Source organism: Somniosus microcephalus, chromosome 1 (genome assembly GCF_052327205.1).
Source record: "Somniosus microcephalus isolate GS21.2 chromosome 1, FLI_Smic_1.0, whole genome shotgun sequence".
Taxonomy (NCBI): domain Eukaryota; kingdom Metazoa; phylum Chordata; class Chondrichthyes; order Squaliformes; family Somniosidae; genus Somniosus; species Somniosus microcephalus.
Window position 1 is genome coordinate 86,276,584 of NC_140987.1, and position 19,543 is coordinate 86,296,126.

Here is a 19,543-nt window from a genome sequence, read left to right on the forward strand (position 1 = left end):
GAGTTAAAAAAGGCTTCCCAACAATGGGATGAATGATGTTCCACAGTTACCCACTGATTATTTTGGATTATGAATATTATGCTGTGAATTTAAATATTTCAAATGATAGGTTTAGTTTTAAGAAGCTCATGGGGTGCTCTCCCTGCCATGTAAGATGACCTTCTTCTCCCTTTCGACAATTGAAAATTTAAATGGAAATGTTTAGTTTTCAATGTTTAAAATTGGTTACAAAGCTTGAAGGAAGAAAAGACATGGACCTATTTAGTGCCTTATCGCGTCGTTCAGAAACATCCCAAGATGCTTCACATAAAATGAATTAGTTTGAAATGCAATGGCTGTATTATGTAGGCATACAGCAGCTACGTTGTGTATAATAAGATCCCCTAAGCAGCAATGACTTTGGCTGAGGGAGAAATGTTGGCCAGGACAGCAGATCTTCCTGCTTTCAACCATTTCCATGGGATCTTTAATATCCATCTGAATCATCAGAAAAGGTAGGAGGACCTTTGTTTAACCTCTCATTTCAAAGGACTACACCACTGACAATGGAGCAACTGACTGCAGAAGAAATTTGTATGGTGTAGCTAGAGAGCACACGAGCCGCAATGATATAATTCTCTGATTTCCTTTGACATTATTCTTATGAATAAGATGTCACACAAAGTAGAAGGGGACAAATTCAAAAGATGATTTTTCAAAGAGAATGCTTTGACTTTTTTAAATTTAACAATTATTATTTTGTTCAATTTGCCAACTATGGATAACACAGGTGCTCTGTATAACTCAATAAAAGTTATGTAATTTTGTTTCATTCAATCACAGAACGACAAAGAGGCATCAGACGTACTATGATGGGAGTCCAACTAGCCCAGCAGGAGTTTGTCACATTCCAATGGGTGACCCATTCTGTAGGAAAACCAGAGAGGTGAGTACTACATCATGTACAAGGACAAACTAGTATCTCACTGACTTGAAATACAGATTACACATACAAATTTGAACATGCACTCTCATCCTTATTCCACAGAATCTCCTGACTAAGTAAAATAGGCAAACCTATCTATCCACAGTGAAGGTGCACTCAAGTTTTTTTTTTCAGGAAGACTTCATAGTGTAGCTTCTGGTAGAACCTGCTTAAACTCATCAAATTTAAATGGGGTTATGAATATGGTAGTCTAGTGTCATGTTACTGGACCAGTAAGTAATCCAGAGAATCTGATTTCAAATCCCACCATGGCAGTTTGAGAATTTGAATTTTGTTTTAAAAATCTGGAAATAAAAAAAGCTGCCATCAGTAAAAGTGACCGTGAAGCTGTCATTTAGGGAAGGAAACCCGCCGTCTTTAACTGGTCTGGGCATACATGTGACTCCAGTCCCACACCAATGTGTCAGACTCGTAACTGCCCTCTGAAGTGGACTAGCATGCCACTCAATTGTAACAAACAGCTATTGCAGTGGTTCAAGAAGACCCACCACCACCTTCTCAGGGCAGCTGAAGATGGGCAATAAATGTCAGCGTTGCCAGCGACGCCCACATCCCGAGATTAAATTCAGAAAATTCAAGCATGCTGCCAGAAGTTTCTTCGATTTAATTTACAGCGAAGGGCTGTGATCGTCTTCCAAAATCCTCAAGTACTCTATGTTTTGTCCATTGATGTTACCAGAAATGAGGGGAGGAGCTGTGGAAATGATTCTATTGAGATGTATGAGTTTTTAGTGAAAGATGCCTCCCATAAACTTAAAGGCCAAATTTATTGTCCATTCAAAGTCAACTGGTAGAAAACATAGCCTTGAACTTCTTCACAAATGAAGGAGCTGTATGTATTGTTACCTAATATATTTGTCATCGCTCTGAGTTCTGACATTTCAGTTTAAAAAAAAAAGAGATTCCTGAAGGACTTTGTGAGTATAATTAAATTACAGCTGTCTGATTTTAATTGTTTGTCTGATTCTCATGTTTGTACATGGTGTAACCTACTGGAAAGTCTGCTCCAGGTTACATAAAGCTTGGGTGTGTGCAGACCAGGCAGTCAGAGTGCTGGGAATCTTCCAGCTGAAATCACTGGACCTAACTTAGTTTGTTTGTTTATTTTAATGTATTTTAAGGCCTTGCAGCATAAGTCTGGTTCTTCCTTTGCAACCAATGTGAATTCAATTCTCACCATTTGATACAAATAAAGAGAAAGACGATTGCAAATGCTGGAAATCTGAAATTAAATAATTGAAAATGCTGGAAATGCACAGCAGGTCAGCCAGAATTTGTAAAAAAAAAAGATAAATAAATAACAAGTTAACATTCTGGGTGTATCCCTTCCATTGGAATTAATGATGCTGGTTTCTGATGAAGCGTATACGCCCAAAATATTAACTTTCCTTTTTCATTTATAGATGCTGATTGACCTGCTATGTACCTCCAGCATTTATATCTCAACACACAACAGGGATTCCTGCTTAGAAGGATCTAACATCAACATTAATGCCTGTGTATCTACAGGGAGCTGTGTACTATAGGAACAGGAGGAGGCCATTTAGCTCCTCGAGCCTGTTCTGCCATTCAATGAGATCATGGCTGATCTGTGACCTAACTCCATATACCCGCCTTTTCCCCATATCCCTTAATACCTTTGGTTAACAAATCTATCAATCTCAGATTTAAAATTAAAAGTTGACCCAGCATCAATTGCCATTTGCAAAAGAGAGTTTAAAACTTTTACCACCCTTTGCGTGTAGAAGTGTTTCCTAACTTCACTCCAGAAATGCCTGGCTCTAATTTTTAGGTTATGTCCCCTAGTCCTAGATTCCCCAACCAGCAGAAATAGTTTCTCTCTATCTACCCTATCTGTTCCCTTTAATATCTTGAAAACTTTGATCAGATGACCCCTTAACCTTCTAAATTCCAGGGAATACAACCCTAGTTTGTGTAATCTCTCCTTGAAATTTAACCCATGGAGTCCTGGTATCATTTTGGTAAATCTACACTGCACTTCCTTCAAGGCCAATATATCCTTCCTAAGGTGTGGAAGAGGGGAAAAAAAGAGAATCTTGATTCATTATAGTCAGCACACTATGGGGGTGAAATTCGACTTGAACGGCAGCAGAAAACGGACGATAGCGAATCAGCAACCCATTTTATATTCCGCCTGATTTACTAAATATCACGCTCGTTTTGCACTTCTGTCCTGATTTACTAAATATCACGCTCGTTTTGCACTTCTGTCCAAGACGAATTTCACCCCATATCTTTTGTTCAACTGTGATTTTTTTTTAAACTTTGTGAAATTAAATAAGGAAATACTTGGCCACTCGTCCTAAATTATCATCGTTCTAAGTGTATAAATGTGAACAGTTTTGTTTTACATTCACGGAATTTCCATCTGTGATGAGGATAGCAGTGTAAATTTACCAATCTCATTGAAGTTGGTACTCTATTTAAAAAGAAAACTCCAGCTGATTGAACTTAATAGCTTTCCTGCATATGTTTTAAAAATAATGAAGACTTTAAACTGAGCCGCATTTAACCTGTTGAATTTTAGGAACATAGGAAGACATAGGAACAGGATTAGCTCAAACCTGTTCTGCCATTCATTTGGATCATGGATGATCTGTATCTTAACTCCATCTACCCGCCTTGGTCCTGTAGCCCTTAAATACCCTTGCCTAACAAAAATCTATCAATCTCAGTTTTGAAATTTTCAATTGACCTAGTCTCAACTGCTTTTTGAGGGAGAGTGTTCCAGATTTCCACTATTCTTTGTATGAAGAATTGTTTTCTGACATCACCCCTGAATGGCCTGGCTCTAATTTTAAGGTTATGCCTCCTTGTTCTAGACTCGCCCACAGAGAAAATTGTTTCCTATCTACCCTATCAACTCCTTTAATCATAAACACCTTAATTAGATCACCCCTTAATCTTCTATATTAAAGTGAATAGAAGCCTAGTCTATGCAACCTGTCTTCATAATTTAACCCTTTTAGCCCCAGTATCATTCTAGTGAATCTGCGCTGGGTGGGCTTAACAAGGTCAATCAAGGGAAAATAGCGTGGGTTGGCTGGACGTCGATGGAGGCGGGACTAAAACCCGACCAGCAGCAGTCCCGCCTCCATCACGTCCTCATTGGCAAAATCACCACCTGGCAATCACTGTCCAAAGGTGAGCCCTTGAACCCAGGCTCACCAATGACTCTCTCCTTCGGAGAAAACCGATGACAGCTGCATGTGAGATTGCAGAAGCCATCTGTCAATTCTACCGATCAGATGAGGCTTCACAGAAACATCAAGGGGGGGAAAATATGGTTGCTTTGCGCCTCCCATTAACGCCCTAAGAGGGTGCTAATGGGGCGCAAAGCAACTAGCGCCCGGGCGTGGCAATGTTTCCGCCGCTCACGAAATTGACCAGACATTTTGCGGCGGCGCTAAACACTACTGCCACGATCTCCTGCGCCCGCAGATTGTGACGTCCGTCGAGTGTGCAACGCCCCGGTAGCGCCCCGGACCGGATATTGAGTGGCACCCCCTGCCTTACCGCCTGCCGCTAGCAATGACAGGTTGAAGGGAATGTTTTGCAGTTGGGAAGGGACTGGGGGAGCGCTATTTAAAGGCGGCTGCTTCCTGACTTTTTGTCGGCGATATTTTTTCACCACTCATTCAGAGACAGAGAGAGAGAGAGACTTCTAGAGAGATTTAACGCTTTGTGAAGAAGTTTTGGGTACTGAGCAGCACTTTGCAGGTTCATTTTGATTTGACCTTCCTTGCATCGATTTAGAAGAGACTACGGGGGCTGCACTCTGAGCTCTTTCCCTTGGGCTCTCCATTGTTCTTTCCAGCAGAATTGATGTACAGGTCTTTCCAGGCCGAGATTCAAGGCTGCAATGAACAGGGTGTGGATGGAGAGCAAGATCGACCTTCTTTAAGAACTGGCCGGCGCCAGTGTGTCTGTGTTCCATTGCTAACTGACATCACATGAGCTTTGCCAGCGCTCTGAGTTAGCGCTTCACTCCTTGGCGTTCGCGCCTTATGACAGGTGTGTAGCGCCTGATTTAGCTCTCCAATCACCTCCAGGGGCGATAGCAGTCGGACGCAATAATTAGTGCCAGCTGCTAAACTTTGCGCCCGGCTGATGATTGCGCCCCAAATGGGGCGATACCGAATTTCTCCCCCCAAATCTTGCCACCTTCAGATAAAAATATTTCTCACTACATTCTCTCACCTGTCATACTTACCTGTGCACCATTGCACCCATCACACTACCTCTGCAGCTGTCATTTGCACACTTACACTGCAGCAGACCCACAGCTCGCCTCGCTGATCCTGGCGGGGTTTCCCGCTGTCGGGAAGGCCGCATCACCTGGCTGAAAATGGGGAAAAGCCTCTTAACTACCTGTTAATAGGCAGTTAATTGGCTCTAATCCCCTCCCCGCCGCTAGGAGACGGGTCGCTGCGCGAGTCGGGGAACCGCCTCCCGGGAAGATGGTTCGGAGGCGGCTTGAGAGCGGGTTTGAGACCCGCTTCCCATTTTCCCAGCAGTCCCGCCTCCAAACCCGTCTCCTCAGGGCTGGTTAAATCCAGCCCATTGTTCCAGTACTGGACCAGCAACCTGGGTGTGTCTCGATGGAACAGAGCCGGAGTTAATCTGTTGAAGTTTGGTCTGCATAAAAAGGCAGTGTTTCAAATGCTGTGGGAAGAAGAACAGCTTCAATTACCTTCACAGTGACTGAGGTTCCTCTGACAAAAGCAGCACACCTTGGGTCCTCTGCATTTGTCGGGCACCCAGCAGGAATCCCAGAGGAAAATCTACCAGAATGTGACACCGTCAACTGCATCCTCCTGCATACATAATGTTGTTGACACAGAGATCAGTTAAAAATGGAGCCCCGTGTATATTCATAATAATGCATTTGTATCTGCTGCTGTTTATACTTAGGCCATTACTTCGAACTTCCCTTGAATTTTTAAAATGTGCTCCTTTTATCAGTATTGTTGATGCGTGACGATCCCCAATTATCTTACTGCTTTATTATTTCCATTTGAATTTAAGGTATTGATAGATGTTGTAAAGAAACTGGGAATTAGGCACCATGCAAAGGGGACTATGGTTACAATTGAAGGACCACGTTTCTCCTCTCGAGCTGAGAGCCTGATGTTTCGTCAGTGGCATTGCGATGTCATCAACATGACCACTGTTCCAGAGGTGGTACTGGCTAAAGAAGCAGGCATCTGCTATGTTAGCATTGCCATGGCAACCGACTATGACTGCTGGAAGGAACATGAAGAGGCGGTTAGTACAATGTCCTGTTTTCACTCTTTTAAATTATTCATTAATGAGCACATTAATTAAAGATAATATTGTGTTACAGAGTAACCTTGTTGCAAACATAGACTGTTAGGTGAGGGCAAACATAACAGACGAATTATGCCAATAATAAATAACCTGATGATTCTGGGAATTGTTTAAAACACTTCTCTGTTTTATATCCCTAAATTTTATACTAATGTGACTTCATCTGAACCTGATGTTACATTCTAGAATCTCAGCCTGATGCAGGGCTTCCAGATTCTGTTCAGTCTTTTAGAAAATGTCTCTAGATCTAAATGTCTACATGAGTACTGTTCATGTGTGTTGCCAACAGCTAAATGTATGTTCCTATGTACTTTTCCTTCATACTGTCAAAAGCTAATTGCAGCCAAAAGAGTATGGTAATATTGTAAATGTATGCTGTTTTAGGATAGGATGCAGACTGCAGCATGTTACAAGACTATGACAGATTGAGGAATTTAGTTAACGTCGTAGCAGAAATGCATAGATGCTTTAGTATTAAGTGCTTTATACCATTTATTTTTGAATTTTGCCCTTTGCTGAAGGTGTTGAATCTTACTGGGACATTGTTTGTACCAACACCCCTCTGGTGCCTCAGGATATTCTTCATGTTGACAATAACTTTTGGTTATTCGACTGTACAGAGCATCACAACAGATCTTCCTTCTGTCCTTACCTCAAATCTGCACATGTGCACTTTCCTGAACGAGTGACTGGGTAGCAATGAGGAGCAGGAATCCTGGCGGTTTTATTTCTTCCCATACCTATAGGCTATCTATAGAATGCTAACAGCTTCCCTGGTTGAGATCAGCTAATTCAGCACATACTGGGAAACAAACTGGATCTGTGTGGCTTAGCACTAAGCCACGGAGGGAGCTGTGCATTTTAATTATTTTACAGGCAGTGTGTTAGGACAGACAATAATAGGTCATTATCTTCCAACTTTGTACAACATAATTAGAAGGGATGTGAAAATATATGGATTTATTTCTCTGTCTGACACAATGGAATACAATAGCTACCCTATATTAATCAATAAATACTCTCTGTTAAGCATTTTGTAAGTTGATATTAATTATTCCATTGATTTATGTCAGTTAGAAACATCAGCAGTACCAGCCCTCTGTGTGGTTAAGGCAGTCCGATAGCTTAAAAAGTTCAAATGTAGGATGAGCATCTTACTACAGCAAACATCTTTTATCAGGGATATTAACACTAACCGGGAACTGCCAGTCAGGATATTTACACTAACCCGGTATGGCTGGTAGGGATATTTGCACTAACCTAGAAACCTCCAGCAGATATATTTATACGAAACAGGTACTGCTGGCAGATATATTTATGGGTACTGTCAGCAGTGATATTTACATTAACTTGGTATGGATCGTGGAGTTATTTACACTAACCTGGAACTGCCCGCAGATATATTTACAGCTTGGATAATTGTATAATTGTACCAGCTGGGTGTTGCCAGCAGAAATAGTTTTACTGATTACAGGATTTTACCAGTGGGCTTTTTTTTACACTAGCTGGTTACTGATTACAGGAATGTCTTATACTGACTAGTTACTACTAGTCAAGTAATTTTCTTTTCCAGTGCTTCTGGATTGTCACTGATATGTGGTATTAAATTGTCATTTATGCTCACATGGCTATAGCTAATCGTAGCTGGAATCCATTTTTAAGGAAGTGGTAACAGGGCACTTAAAAAAATCATAACATGATTAGGCAGAGTCAACATGGTTTTATGAAAGGGAAATCGTGTTCGACAAATTTATTAGAGTTTTTTGTGGATGTAACTAGCAAGGTAGATAAAGGGGAACCAGTGGAGGTAGTATATTTGGATTTCCAAGAGGCATTCTTGGAAATCCAAATATATCAAATAAGATGCCACATAAAAGGTTGTTACGCAAGATAAGGGCTCGTGGGATTGGGGGTAATATATTAGCCTGACTAGAGGATTGGTTAACGGACAGAAAACAGAGAGTAGGGATAAACGGGTCATTTTCCGGTTAGCAGGCTGTAACTAGTCGGGTGCCGCAAGGATCAGTGCTTGGGCCTCAGCTATTTACAATCTATATTAATGACTTCGATGAAGGGATGGAGTGCAATGTATCCAAATTTGCTGATATAAAGCTAGGTGGGACAGTAAGCTGTGAGGAGGACACCAGGAGCCTGCAAAGCCTGGGCAGCACGGTGGCATAGTGGTTAGCACTGTTGCCTCACAGCGCCAGGGACCCGGGTTCAAATCCGGCCTCGGGTGACTGTCTGTGTGGAGTTTGCACATTCTCCCCGTGTTTGCGTGGGTTTTCTCCGGATGCTCCGGTTTCCTCCCACAGTCCAAAGATGTGCGGGTTAGGTTGATTGGCCATGATAAAAATTGACCCTTAGTGTTAGGGGGGATTAAATATGTGGGGTTACGGGGATAGGGCTTGGGTGGGATGGCTGTCGGTGTAGGGACCGGGTGCTAGGGTTTGGATGATCAGCCATGATCTCGTTGAATGGCGGAGCAGGCTCGAAGGGCCGAATGGCCTACTCCTGTTTCTATGTTTCTAAAGGGATATAGACAGGTTAAGTGAGTGGGCGATACAGTGGCAGATGGAGTATAATGTGAGGAAATGTGAGATTATTCACTTTGGTAGGAAGAATAGGAAAACAGAATACTTTTTAAATGGTGAGAAACTGTTAAATGTTGGTGTTCAGAGAGATTTAGCTGTCCTCGTACAGGAAACACAGAAAGTTAGCATGCAGGTACAGCAAGCAATTAGGAAGGCAAATAGCATGTTGGCCTTTATTGCAAGGGGGTTGGAGTACAAGAAGTCTTGTTACAATTGTACAGAGCCTTGGTGAGACCACACCTGGAGTACTGTGCACAGTTTTGGTCTCCTTATCTGAGGAAGGATATACTTGCCTTAGAGACGGTGCAACAAAGGCTCACTAGATTGATTCCTGGGATGAGAGGGCTGTCCTATGATGAGAGGTTGTGTAGAATGGGCCTATACTCTCTGGAGTTTAGAAAAATGAGAGGTGACCCATTGAAGCATATAAGATTCTGAAGGGGATTGACAGGGTAGATACTGAGAGGTTGTTTCCCCTGGCTGGAGAATCTAGAACTAGGGGGCATAGTCTCAGGATAAGGGGTCAGCCATTTAAGACTGAGATGAGGAGGAATTTCTTTACTCAAAGGTTTGTGAATCTTTTGGAATTCTCTGCCCCAGAGGGCTGTGGATGCTGAGTCGTTGAGTATATTCAAGGCTGAGATAGATAGATTTTTGGACTCTAGGGGAATCAAAGGATATGGGGATTGGGCGGAAAAGTGGAGTTGAGGTCGAAGATCAGCCATGATCTTATTGAATGGTGGAGCAGGTGCAAGGAGCCGTTTGTGTTCTTACGTAGTGATCAACTGACTCCAGTATAGCTTTTGTCACTGGTTACTAAAAGAAAAAAGAAAGACTTGCATTTATATAGCGTCTTTCATGACCACTGGACATCCCAAAATGCTTTACAGCCAATTAAGTACTTTTTGAAGTCACTGTTGTAATGTAGGAAATATACTGAATGTTCTGTATCCCTGAGAGTTAACTTTCACTGTCCTGCTGTAGTACTAACACACTTTTTTACAAAATGGGAGTATGTAACTTTCCAATGCTTCAGGCAAGGTGGAGACGGTGATGAAGAAATTCTAGGCATTATACTGTCATTTTTCAGTGACGAGATGCCACTTGACCTCTATTGTTGAATGCAGTATAAACTGATATCAGATGTTGAGCAAGTTTTTAAAAAAAATTCTTATTCAGTTACCACAAAAGTAATTGTTCATGATGTATTTGTTCTGTAACATCTTATATAGTCAGTTCCATGTTTGAAGGGTTATCTAGTAGTTTGGATGTGAGGAATTAAGTCAGTTATGTGCAATAAACTTAAAAGGCCAGGAGGGGGAGTGCTGAGTGAGTGTAAATGGAGTGGGGAGCCAGTGCAAACCAGTGGGTACTGGCTATCCAGAGAACACATCTGGCCTGGGAAGCAAGTGGAAACTACAAGAGAAAGATTTTGGAATAAAGTACTGCTGCTGTCAGTGTCCTGTGTGAGTCTATTTCAATACAACATGGTGGCTAGTTAAAAGAATCATTCTCAAGTCATGGGAAACTAAAAAGAGAAATCTTGCCAATGACCAAGACAGGATGGAAAAAGGGAAGCCTATTGGTCAGTAAGGGTAGATAGTACAGATAAGTGGCTTCTTTCCACAGGAGCCCACCAGATAAATTCAGTTTCCCTTAAGCCAGATGAATGGTCAACATGTCGCTCTGCAAATATAACAGAGACGTGAGCCTGTCCAAATTCAAGTTTTTCTGTGTTGAATTACTTTCATACTCCAGGCTATATTCTCTTTGCTAATTCTGACAATAAAAGTAGCTGTGACTATGAAGCTACTTTTGTACTCGCATCTATTTCCAACCAAAATGTGGAAACAGAGGAACATGTTAATTAAAAATGACCTTATTTCCGCTCTGTCACATCGGTCAGGTTTTTTGTGAGCCGTCTGCAGTGTATTTCGATAAAGAGACCATTGGGTCCCAATATGTTTTTATTTGTTCTCAGGATGTGGGTGATGCTGGTAAGACTGTGTTTATTGCTCATCCCTAGTTGCCCAGAGGAGGCAGTGTTGGGCCTTCTCCTTTTGCCACTGTCATCCACGCAGCAATTGTGCTGCAACAATGGTGTTAGATAGGGAATTCCAGGATGATGACCCAGAGGCGATGATGGAACAGCCATATATGTCCAAGTCCGGATGGTGTGTGACTTGGAGGAGAACTTGGAGATGATGCTGTTCCCGCGACACTTCTGCTCTTGTCCTTCTAACGGTAGAGACCAAGGGGGTCAGGTGCTGTCAAAGTAAACTTGGTGAGTTGGTGCAGTGCATCCTGTGGATCGTGCATACTGCAACAATAGTATGCCGGTGGTGGAGGGAGTAGATGTTGAATCCAGTGGTAGGGGTACTAACCAAATGAACTGCTCTCTCCAGGATGGTGCCACACCTCTTGGGGTATAAATAGGCAATAGCACAAAAAAGTCGACAGTGAATCGGCAGCTCGTTTTGCACTCCATCTGATTTTCTTTCCATTGACTTCAATGGGAGGCATTCTTCTGCATCAGAACTAATAAGCCAGTATAATAAGCCAGGGCACAGTGATAACTCTGAGGGGATTAGTTGCCTCAGAGTGTGTTAGCCCATTGGTTAGTGTGTTTCTTTTAAAATTTCCATTTAGCTGTTTTAACGCCTCAATTAACTTATTTATTTTAATTGATTGAAAAGTGGAAACTGGAATCTGAAGAGAACACGTTAACCAGTGTTCTAAAAATAACCCACACATTCACATGTGTGACATCATGCATACTGATATGAAATTCATTTAAGCCCAGTTTTTTATTGTTTGCTCCTCTCAGGAAAATCCCCACCCACTCCTTTCATACACAGCTGTTTCCACTACAGTCAACACCTGACTAATGAAAAGTTTGGAAATGTTAAAAGGAATAAAGCTACTCTGAGTGCTTTCATGGCGGTAAATACTCTCATTTTCAGTGAGAAAGTAAATTAGTAGAAACATTCCAACTGTTTTATATAGTATTACTACTGAGGCAGTTTCATTTGCCCAATTAAAGCTACATCAAGTCTGGACATATATGGGGTGATCGCCTGACCTCGCACTCCCAGTGGGGAGCCAATCTTGATGGAAGCACAGATTGGAGCATCAGGACTACAAGACCACTGCCTAAAATTCTTGCAACTCTTCCTAACTCTTTGCAATGACCAGTGGAAGGGAAAGTCAGGCGAGGTGTATAATGGCCGGCCAATTCGATATTGCCCATTTTACACCATTGCTCAAAGTTAGAATTACCCCCGTTGATGGTAATTTACATAAGATGATTGCTCATGGAGTTCTGCACGACTTGTAAAGACTATACAAATAGAAACCTGAAGCGGCCCCCTAGATTATAAAATTATAAAACCGATTTTAATCGCTCTACCATTGGCGGCTGTGCCTTCAGTGGCTGAGGCCCTAAGTTCTGGAATTTCCTCCCTTAACCTCTCTACCTCTCTTTCCTCCTTTGAGATGCTCCTTAAAACCTATCTCTTTGACCACGCTATTGGTCATCTGCCCTAATACATAGAAACAGTAGATAGGAGCAAGAGTAGGCCATTCGGCCCCTCAAGCCTGTTCCGCCATTTAATGAGGTCATGGCTGATCATCCAAATTCAGTACCCTGTCCCTGCTTTCTCACCATATCCCTTGATCCCTTTAGCCTTAAGAAATATAGCTAACTCCTTCTTGAATATATTTAATGAATTGGCCTCAACGGCCTTCTGTGGTAGAGAATTCCACAGGTTCACCACTCTCTGGGTGAAGAAATTCCTCCTCACCTCAGTCCTAAATGGCTTACCCCTTATCCTTAGACTGTGACCCCTGGTTCTGGACTTCCCCCGCCATTGGGAACATTCTTCCTGCATCTAGTCTGTCTAGTCCTGTTAGAATTTTATAAGTTTCAATATCTCCTTATCTGGCCGGTGTCAAATTTTGTTTCATAGCGCTCCCGTGGGACATTTTACTATGTCCTCGGAGTCCACATCACGGAAGACCTCTCCTGGTCCCTCAACACCACCTCTCTGGTGAAGAAGGCCCAGCAGCGCCTATATTTCTTGAGGAGGCTGAAGGGATGTAATCTGTCACCCCCGATCCTCTCTAACTTCTACCGCTGCACTATAGAGAGCATCCTGACAAACTGTATCACGGTATGGTACGGCGGCTGTAGCTCCCATGACCGGAAAGCCCTGCAGCGGGTAGTCAAAACTGCCCAACACATTACCGGCACCCGGCTACCGACCATAGAACATATATATCAGAAACGCTGCCTACGGAGGGCACGGACCATCATCAAAGACCCTACCCACCCCAGCCACAGTCTGTTCGCCCTCCTACCATCTGGAAGACGCTACAGATGCATTCGCACCCGTACGACCAGATTTAGGAACAGCTTCTTTCCCAGGGCTGTCATCCTACTGAACTCCACAAATAAACACTAAAGCCTACACATCTGCCGATGCACTTTATTCACTTTATTATGGTCATATTTATGCTAATATATATGTACAAATGTATGTTGAAATGTTTAAGTGTCCTAATCCAAATTGTACACTCTCGGGAGCCGCAAGCCTACATTTCGTTGTACTGCACTTGTGCACTAACAATGACAATAAAAGTTGATTTGATTGATTTGATTGATGTTAAAGATGCTATATAAATGCAAGTTGTTGTTGAGTCTTTCCTTTGATATAAAAGTAGTCCCTTTGCAGCTAGCCTTTAAACAGTATCAGAGCAGACACACATCGCAGCAAGCCATGCATTAGCAATTCAGGAAATTAGTGTCTTCTTGATGATTTTCATATCAATCCAGTCAAACTGGTTCTTTTGAGATAGCTAAAACCAAGGAGGAATTGACATATGTGGCAATGTGAAGGAACCTGAGGGACACGAACAATGGCCTGTGTCTTATGTAATCTGCTGTGGATTGTAACAAAAATAAAAGGGATCAGTGCTGGGTCCTCAACTATTTACAATCTACATTAATGACTTGGATGAAGGGACCGAGTGTAATGTAGCCAAGTTTGCGGATGATACAAAGATGGATGGGAAAGCAAGTTGTGCAGAGAACTCAAAGAACCTGCAAAGGGATATAGACAGGCTGAGTGAGTGGGCAAACATTTGGCAGATGGAGTATAATGTGGGAAAGTGCGAGGTTATACACTTTGGCAGGAAAAATAAAAAAGCAAATTATTATTTAAATGGAGAGAGATTACAAAATGCTACAGTCCATAGGGACCTGGGGGTCCTTGTGCATGAAACACAAAAAATAGCATGCAGGTACAGCAAGTAATCAAAAAGGCAAATAGAACGTTGGCCTTTATTTCAAAGGGGTTGGAATATAAAAGCAGGGAAGTCCTGCTACAACTGTACAGGGTATTGGTGAGACCACACCTTGAGTAGTGCGTACAGTTTTGGTCTCTTTATTTAAAGAAGGATATACTTGCATTAGAAGCAGTTCAGAGACGATTCACTAGGTTAATTCCAGAGATGAGGGGTTTGACTTATGAGGAAAGGTTGAGCAGGCTGAGCCTATACTCATAGGAATTTAGAAGAATGAGAGGTGATCTTATTGAAACATATAAGATACTGAGTGGGCACAACAAGGTAGATGCAGAGGGGATGCTTCCCCTCGTGGGGAAATCTAGAACGCGGGGGCACAGTTTTAGAATAAAGGGTCGCCCTTTTAGAACTGAGATGAGGAGGAATTCCTTCTCAGAGGGTCGTAAATCTGTGGAATTCTCTGCCCCAGAGAGCTGTGGAGGCTGGATCATTAAATACATTTAAGGTGGAGATAGACAAATTTTTGCAAGATAAGGGAGTGAAGGGTTATGGGGAGCGGGTGGGGAAGTGGCTTTGAGCTCAAGATCAGCCATGATCTTATTGAATGGCGGAGCAGGCTCGAGGGGCCAAGTGGCCTATTCCTGCTCCTATAATGTTCTTATGTAAAACCTGGGTTAGGACCGACGTTCCCATTGAAAATGATGGCAAGGTTTGAATCTGTGCAACCAGCTGTGTGTATTGGTCAGCTGCAACCTAACTACTCCACAGAACAATGGGATCCTTGCACAGCCATTCCAGGGACACAGTTTTCTGAAGCCATTTTTAAAATTCAGATTATCCTAACTACGTAAAATTGCATAAAGTACAGAAAATTGCATTTCTGTTGCAGCTTACAGAAGATCACAAGATTGATACTGATGAGAAAGGCTAATCTTAACTCATCCATCCACAAAGAACCCACAGTCCTCCAATAAGCAATGTTCCCATAAAATTTTTTGGGGTGCGCGGCCCCTTTAAGGGGCTGTGCGGCTTTCCCATTGAAAAGCCGGCGAGCCAGCTGCGCGGGAGGTCCAAAGAGCTGTGCGGTCGCGCAGCTTAAAGAGAATGTTGCCCATAAGTCCTTGCAAGTCCACTCTACAGTCCTAGAGTTCAAGATGAAACTAGCGAACATTTAGAAAAGCATGGGCTAATCAGGAACCGTCAGCATAGATTAATAAAGGGTAGGTCATGATTGACAAATTTAATTACATATTTTGAATAAATCACGGTGTACGGTTCAAAGAAACACAGCGGATGTTGTGTATGTGGATTTTCAGAAGGCACTTCATAAAATGCCACATGGGAGTGGTTATGAAAAGTAAGGGACGTGGTCCTAAAGTGAATGTAGCCTCATAGATAAATGGATGGCTAGGGGACAGATGCAAAGCGTTGGGGTAAGTGGCTGTTTGTCAGATGGGTGGGATGTAGGTAGTGGTGTGCCCCAGTGATCTGTGCTGGAGGAACTCTTTTGTTTTCCATTTATATCAATGATTTGGACAAGAAGTACAGTACAAGGAAAATAATATTGAAGTTTGCTGAAAATACCAACTTAGGAGGCATGGCAAACTGGATGGAGAATTGTGGGGAGCCCTGTAATTTCCTGATATGTTACTACTGGTGGGCAAGGCTGTGCACTGGGAACATGCATTGAGGAAACCAGTGCTTATAACATAATTTAATAGAGAATTAGGTAAGTATTTGAAAAGAAAGGGTATAAAACAATATAGAGAATGGGTAGGAAAATGGGTATCATGTTTTGGGGTTTATATGCTACATATTTTCTCGCGGACAGTGTCACTGGCCACTGCCCAATATCTCGAGAAGCAAGACTGAAGCCCAGGGATCACAATAGAGAGCCCTTATTCTGTACGCTGGCTACTGGAATGCAGCCTGTGCCACCACATGATTATCCTCTCTTCGAAAAGTGGATTGAATATACACTCTTACCATACCAAGACTTGGATTCTGAACCAGCTAGTGGTTTTATTTAAATATGACAAGTAAATTAACAGTATATGGCATACATTAGGGACTCGTACACTTTGCAACCCTCCTCGATACATTAAATAATAAAGATGCCACTCACTTTCTCTCTATACAGAGATTTTAAAACAAAGGCTCACTTCTTACCCTGTTGAACTTGCTGTAGCTTCAAACCGGCCTGGCTTTCCTGCCGGACCAGCGCCGACTTAACCACAGAGGCCTCTGTTGTTGGCTGAAAGGCTAAAGCTGACCCTCTTGATTTCCCATAGAAATACAATCCCAAATCCTTTGAAATTATACTGAAACAAAAGTCAGTCTTTGGCAATAGCAAGAAAAGTGAATGCGATGGCTCTGGCCATTTAAACAATTGACACCTTCGATATTCCATTGTGATTTCCTTTACAACTCACACCTAGTGAAGCCCACTGCAGCTGACCTGTCTTTTCTCTGAGCTGATGGATTTTCTTTGAGAAATACTCTGTTTGGCTGTTGGTCCCATACACGCTGTTTCAGACAGTACAAAGTACAAATTAAAAAATCAACACTGACAAAAAATCATTTTTATCACAATAGTCTAGTTGAAGTGGCAGCACAGGCCTAATGGATCAAATGGCCTTCTGCTGTGCTTTAAATTCTGTGATCAAAGCATCCAGCTGTTCTTAAATCATTCCAACTTTAATGCCTCCACTCTGTGACCCAGACTTCTTATCCATGTGAAATACAATAATTAATTGTGGTGATGGGTGTACTTCTGTTATGTTGAATGCTAAGATTGTATGCACACTCTTCTTCAGAAGTGGTACGAAGGAGGTGTATGTAGGAAGGAGGTGTATATATGAAGAGATTGGTTCCACTACCAGGACCAAAAAATACAATGTTGCGAAATATATCCTGTTGCTATAAATTTAAAATTTTACTAGAAAATCATTTTTTTTTTTTAAGTATGAAAATAAACAGGACAGTTTATCCCAGAATTTTGGAATTAATTCAGCAAAATGAGAAGTCAAGAGCGAATCAGAAAGAGCACTATTTCATTTTGGGAAAGGGGGAAATGAAGAAGCAAGATGAGAAGAAACGATTTTACATAGCCATGGAACTTTACAACACAGAGGGAGGCCAGTCAGCCTATCGTGTCTGTGCCAGCTCTTTGCTAAAGAAATGCAGAACTAATTCCACTGCCCTGCCTTTTCCCTACAGCCCTGTGCTTTCTTCTGCTTCAAATATTTATCCACTTTTCCCTTAAAAACTGCAATGGTCTCGGCCTCAAATATGCCCTGTGGCAAAATATTCCATGCTCTTAACAATTCTCTCCATAAAGGAATTTCTCCCAAGCTCTCTTGTCACTGTTGTAGTGACAATTTTAAATTGATAAACGCTCATCACTGATTCACCAACCGGAAGAAATAGTTGTTACTTATTCATTCTATCTAACTTCTCTGCTGCAGTCTTCTTTAACTGTGCCATTGCCTTAATATGCTCTAATTTATAAACCAAAAAAATTCTGTTGGCCTTTTTTATGGCTTTACTGCACTCGTTCTTTCAAGGAATTAAGGGGGAAAAATTGGGTTGATTTGTGCCTCTTGTTAGCGCCCCTGGGGGGGGGGGGGGGCGCTAACTGGGCGCGAAAGCACGGTGCCACTAACACCTCCCGTGAAATTCAGCAGGAGGCTAGCAGCGGCGGTAGCCAGTAGCGCCACATGGCACTGCGCTGTAGGTGATGACGTTATCGCCGTGCACTGCGCCCCGGCCGGACGATATGTCCGACAGGGTCAGGGGGTCATTTTTGCAGCGGCGGCGGTAGTAAAATGGACAGGTGTCGGGTGGCCATTTTTTGGGGGGCGACTGCCAGCACCTACCCCCTTCTCCTATTTTCCTCGGGGTGCCGGCCGCAATTGCTCATCCCGGCACTCCTCTCGAGTGCCGGGCTGTTTTCACAGCACCCCACTCCCCGGTGGTCTAGCAGGGCCCTGGTACGTTTAGTGCTAGGCCCCTCCCCTTTAATCAGGGGAGGAGGCCTGCAATGACGAAAGGGAAATCATGTTTGACAAATTTGCTGGAATCCTTTGAGGATGTAATGAGCAGGGTGGATAAAGGGGAACCAGTAGATGTAGTGTATTTGGATTTCCAGAAGGCATTTGATAAGGTGCCACATAAAAGATTACTACACAAGATAAAGAGCACACGGGGTTGGGGGTAATATATTAGCATGGATAGAAGATTGGCTAACTAACAGAAAACAGAGTCGGGATAAATGGGTCATTTTCAGGTTGGCAAACTGTAACTAGTGGGATGCCGCAAGGATCAGTGCTGGGGCCTCAACTATTTACAATCTATATTAATGACTTGGATGAAGGGACTGAGTGTAATGTAACCAAATTTGCTGATGATACAAAGATAGGTGAGAAAGCAAATTGTGTGGAGGGTGCAAAGAATCTCCAAAGGGATATAGATAGGCTAAGTGAGTGGGCAAAAATCTGGCAGATGGAGTTTAATGTGGGAAAATGTGAGGTTATCCACTTTGGTAGGAAAAATAAAAAAGCAAATTATTATTTAAATGGGGAGAGATTACAAAATGCTGAGTTACAGAAGGATCTGGGGGTCCTTGTACATGAATCACAAAAAGTTAGCATGCAGGTACAGCAAGTAATTAGGAAGGCAAATGAAATGTTGGCCTTTATTGCAAAGGGAATGGAGTATAAAAGTAGGGAAGTCCTGTTACAACTGTACAGGGCGTTGGTGAGACCACACCTGGAGTACTACGTACAGTTTTGGTCTCCTTATTTAAGGAAGGATATACTTGCATTGGAGGCAGTTCAGAGAAGGTTCACGAGGTTGATTCCGGAGATGAAGGGGTTGTCTTATGAAGAAAGGTTGAGCAGGTTGGGCCTATACTCATTGGAGTTTAGAAGAATGAGAGGGGATCTTATTGAAACATATAAGATTCTGGAGGGGCTTGACCGGGTAGATGCAGAGAGGATGTTTCCCCTCGTGGGGGAATCTAGAACTAGGGCACATAGTTTCAGAATAAGGGGGCACCCTTTTAAATCTGAAATCTTTGGAATTCTCTTCCCCAGAGAGCTGTGGAGACTGGGTCATTGAATATATTTAAGGTGGAGATAGACAGACTTTTGAAAGGTAAGGGAGTCGAGGATTATGGGGAGTGGACAGGGAAGTGGAGTTGAGGCCAAGATCAGATCAGCCATGATCTTATTGAATGGCGGAGCAGGCTCAAGAGGCCAAATGACCTACTCCTGCTCCTATTTCTTATGTTCTTGCGCATCGGCAC

At 42.6% G+C, this 19,543-nt stretch overlaps 1 protein-coding gene across 5 annotated transcripts in view; it reads left to right on the top strand.

The window, feature by feature from the left end:
* mtap (methylthioadenosine phosphorylase) overlaps positions 1 to 19,543 on the top strand; it is a 293,107-nt gene that overhangs the window by 225,591 nt on the left and 47,973 nt on the right. For all 5 annotated transcript variants that reach the window (XM_085984024.1, XM_085984020.1, XM_085984008.1 and 2 more), the window contains exons 5-6: positions 823 to 925; positions 6,035 to 6,274. In XM_085984024.1, coding sequence (XP_085840150.1) covers positions 823 to 925; positions 6,035 to 6,274 — 343 coding nt within the window. The remainder of the gene's footprint in view (positions 1 to 822; positions 926 to 6,034; positions 6,275 to 19,543) is intronic.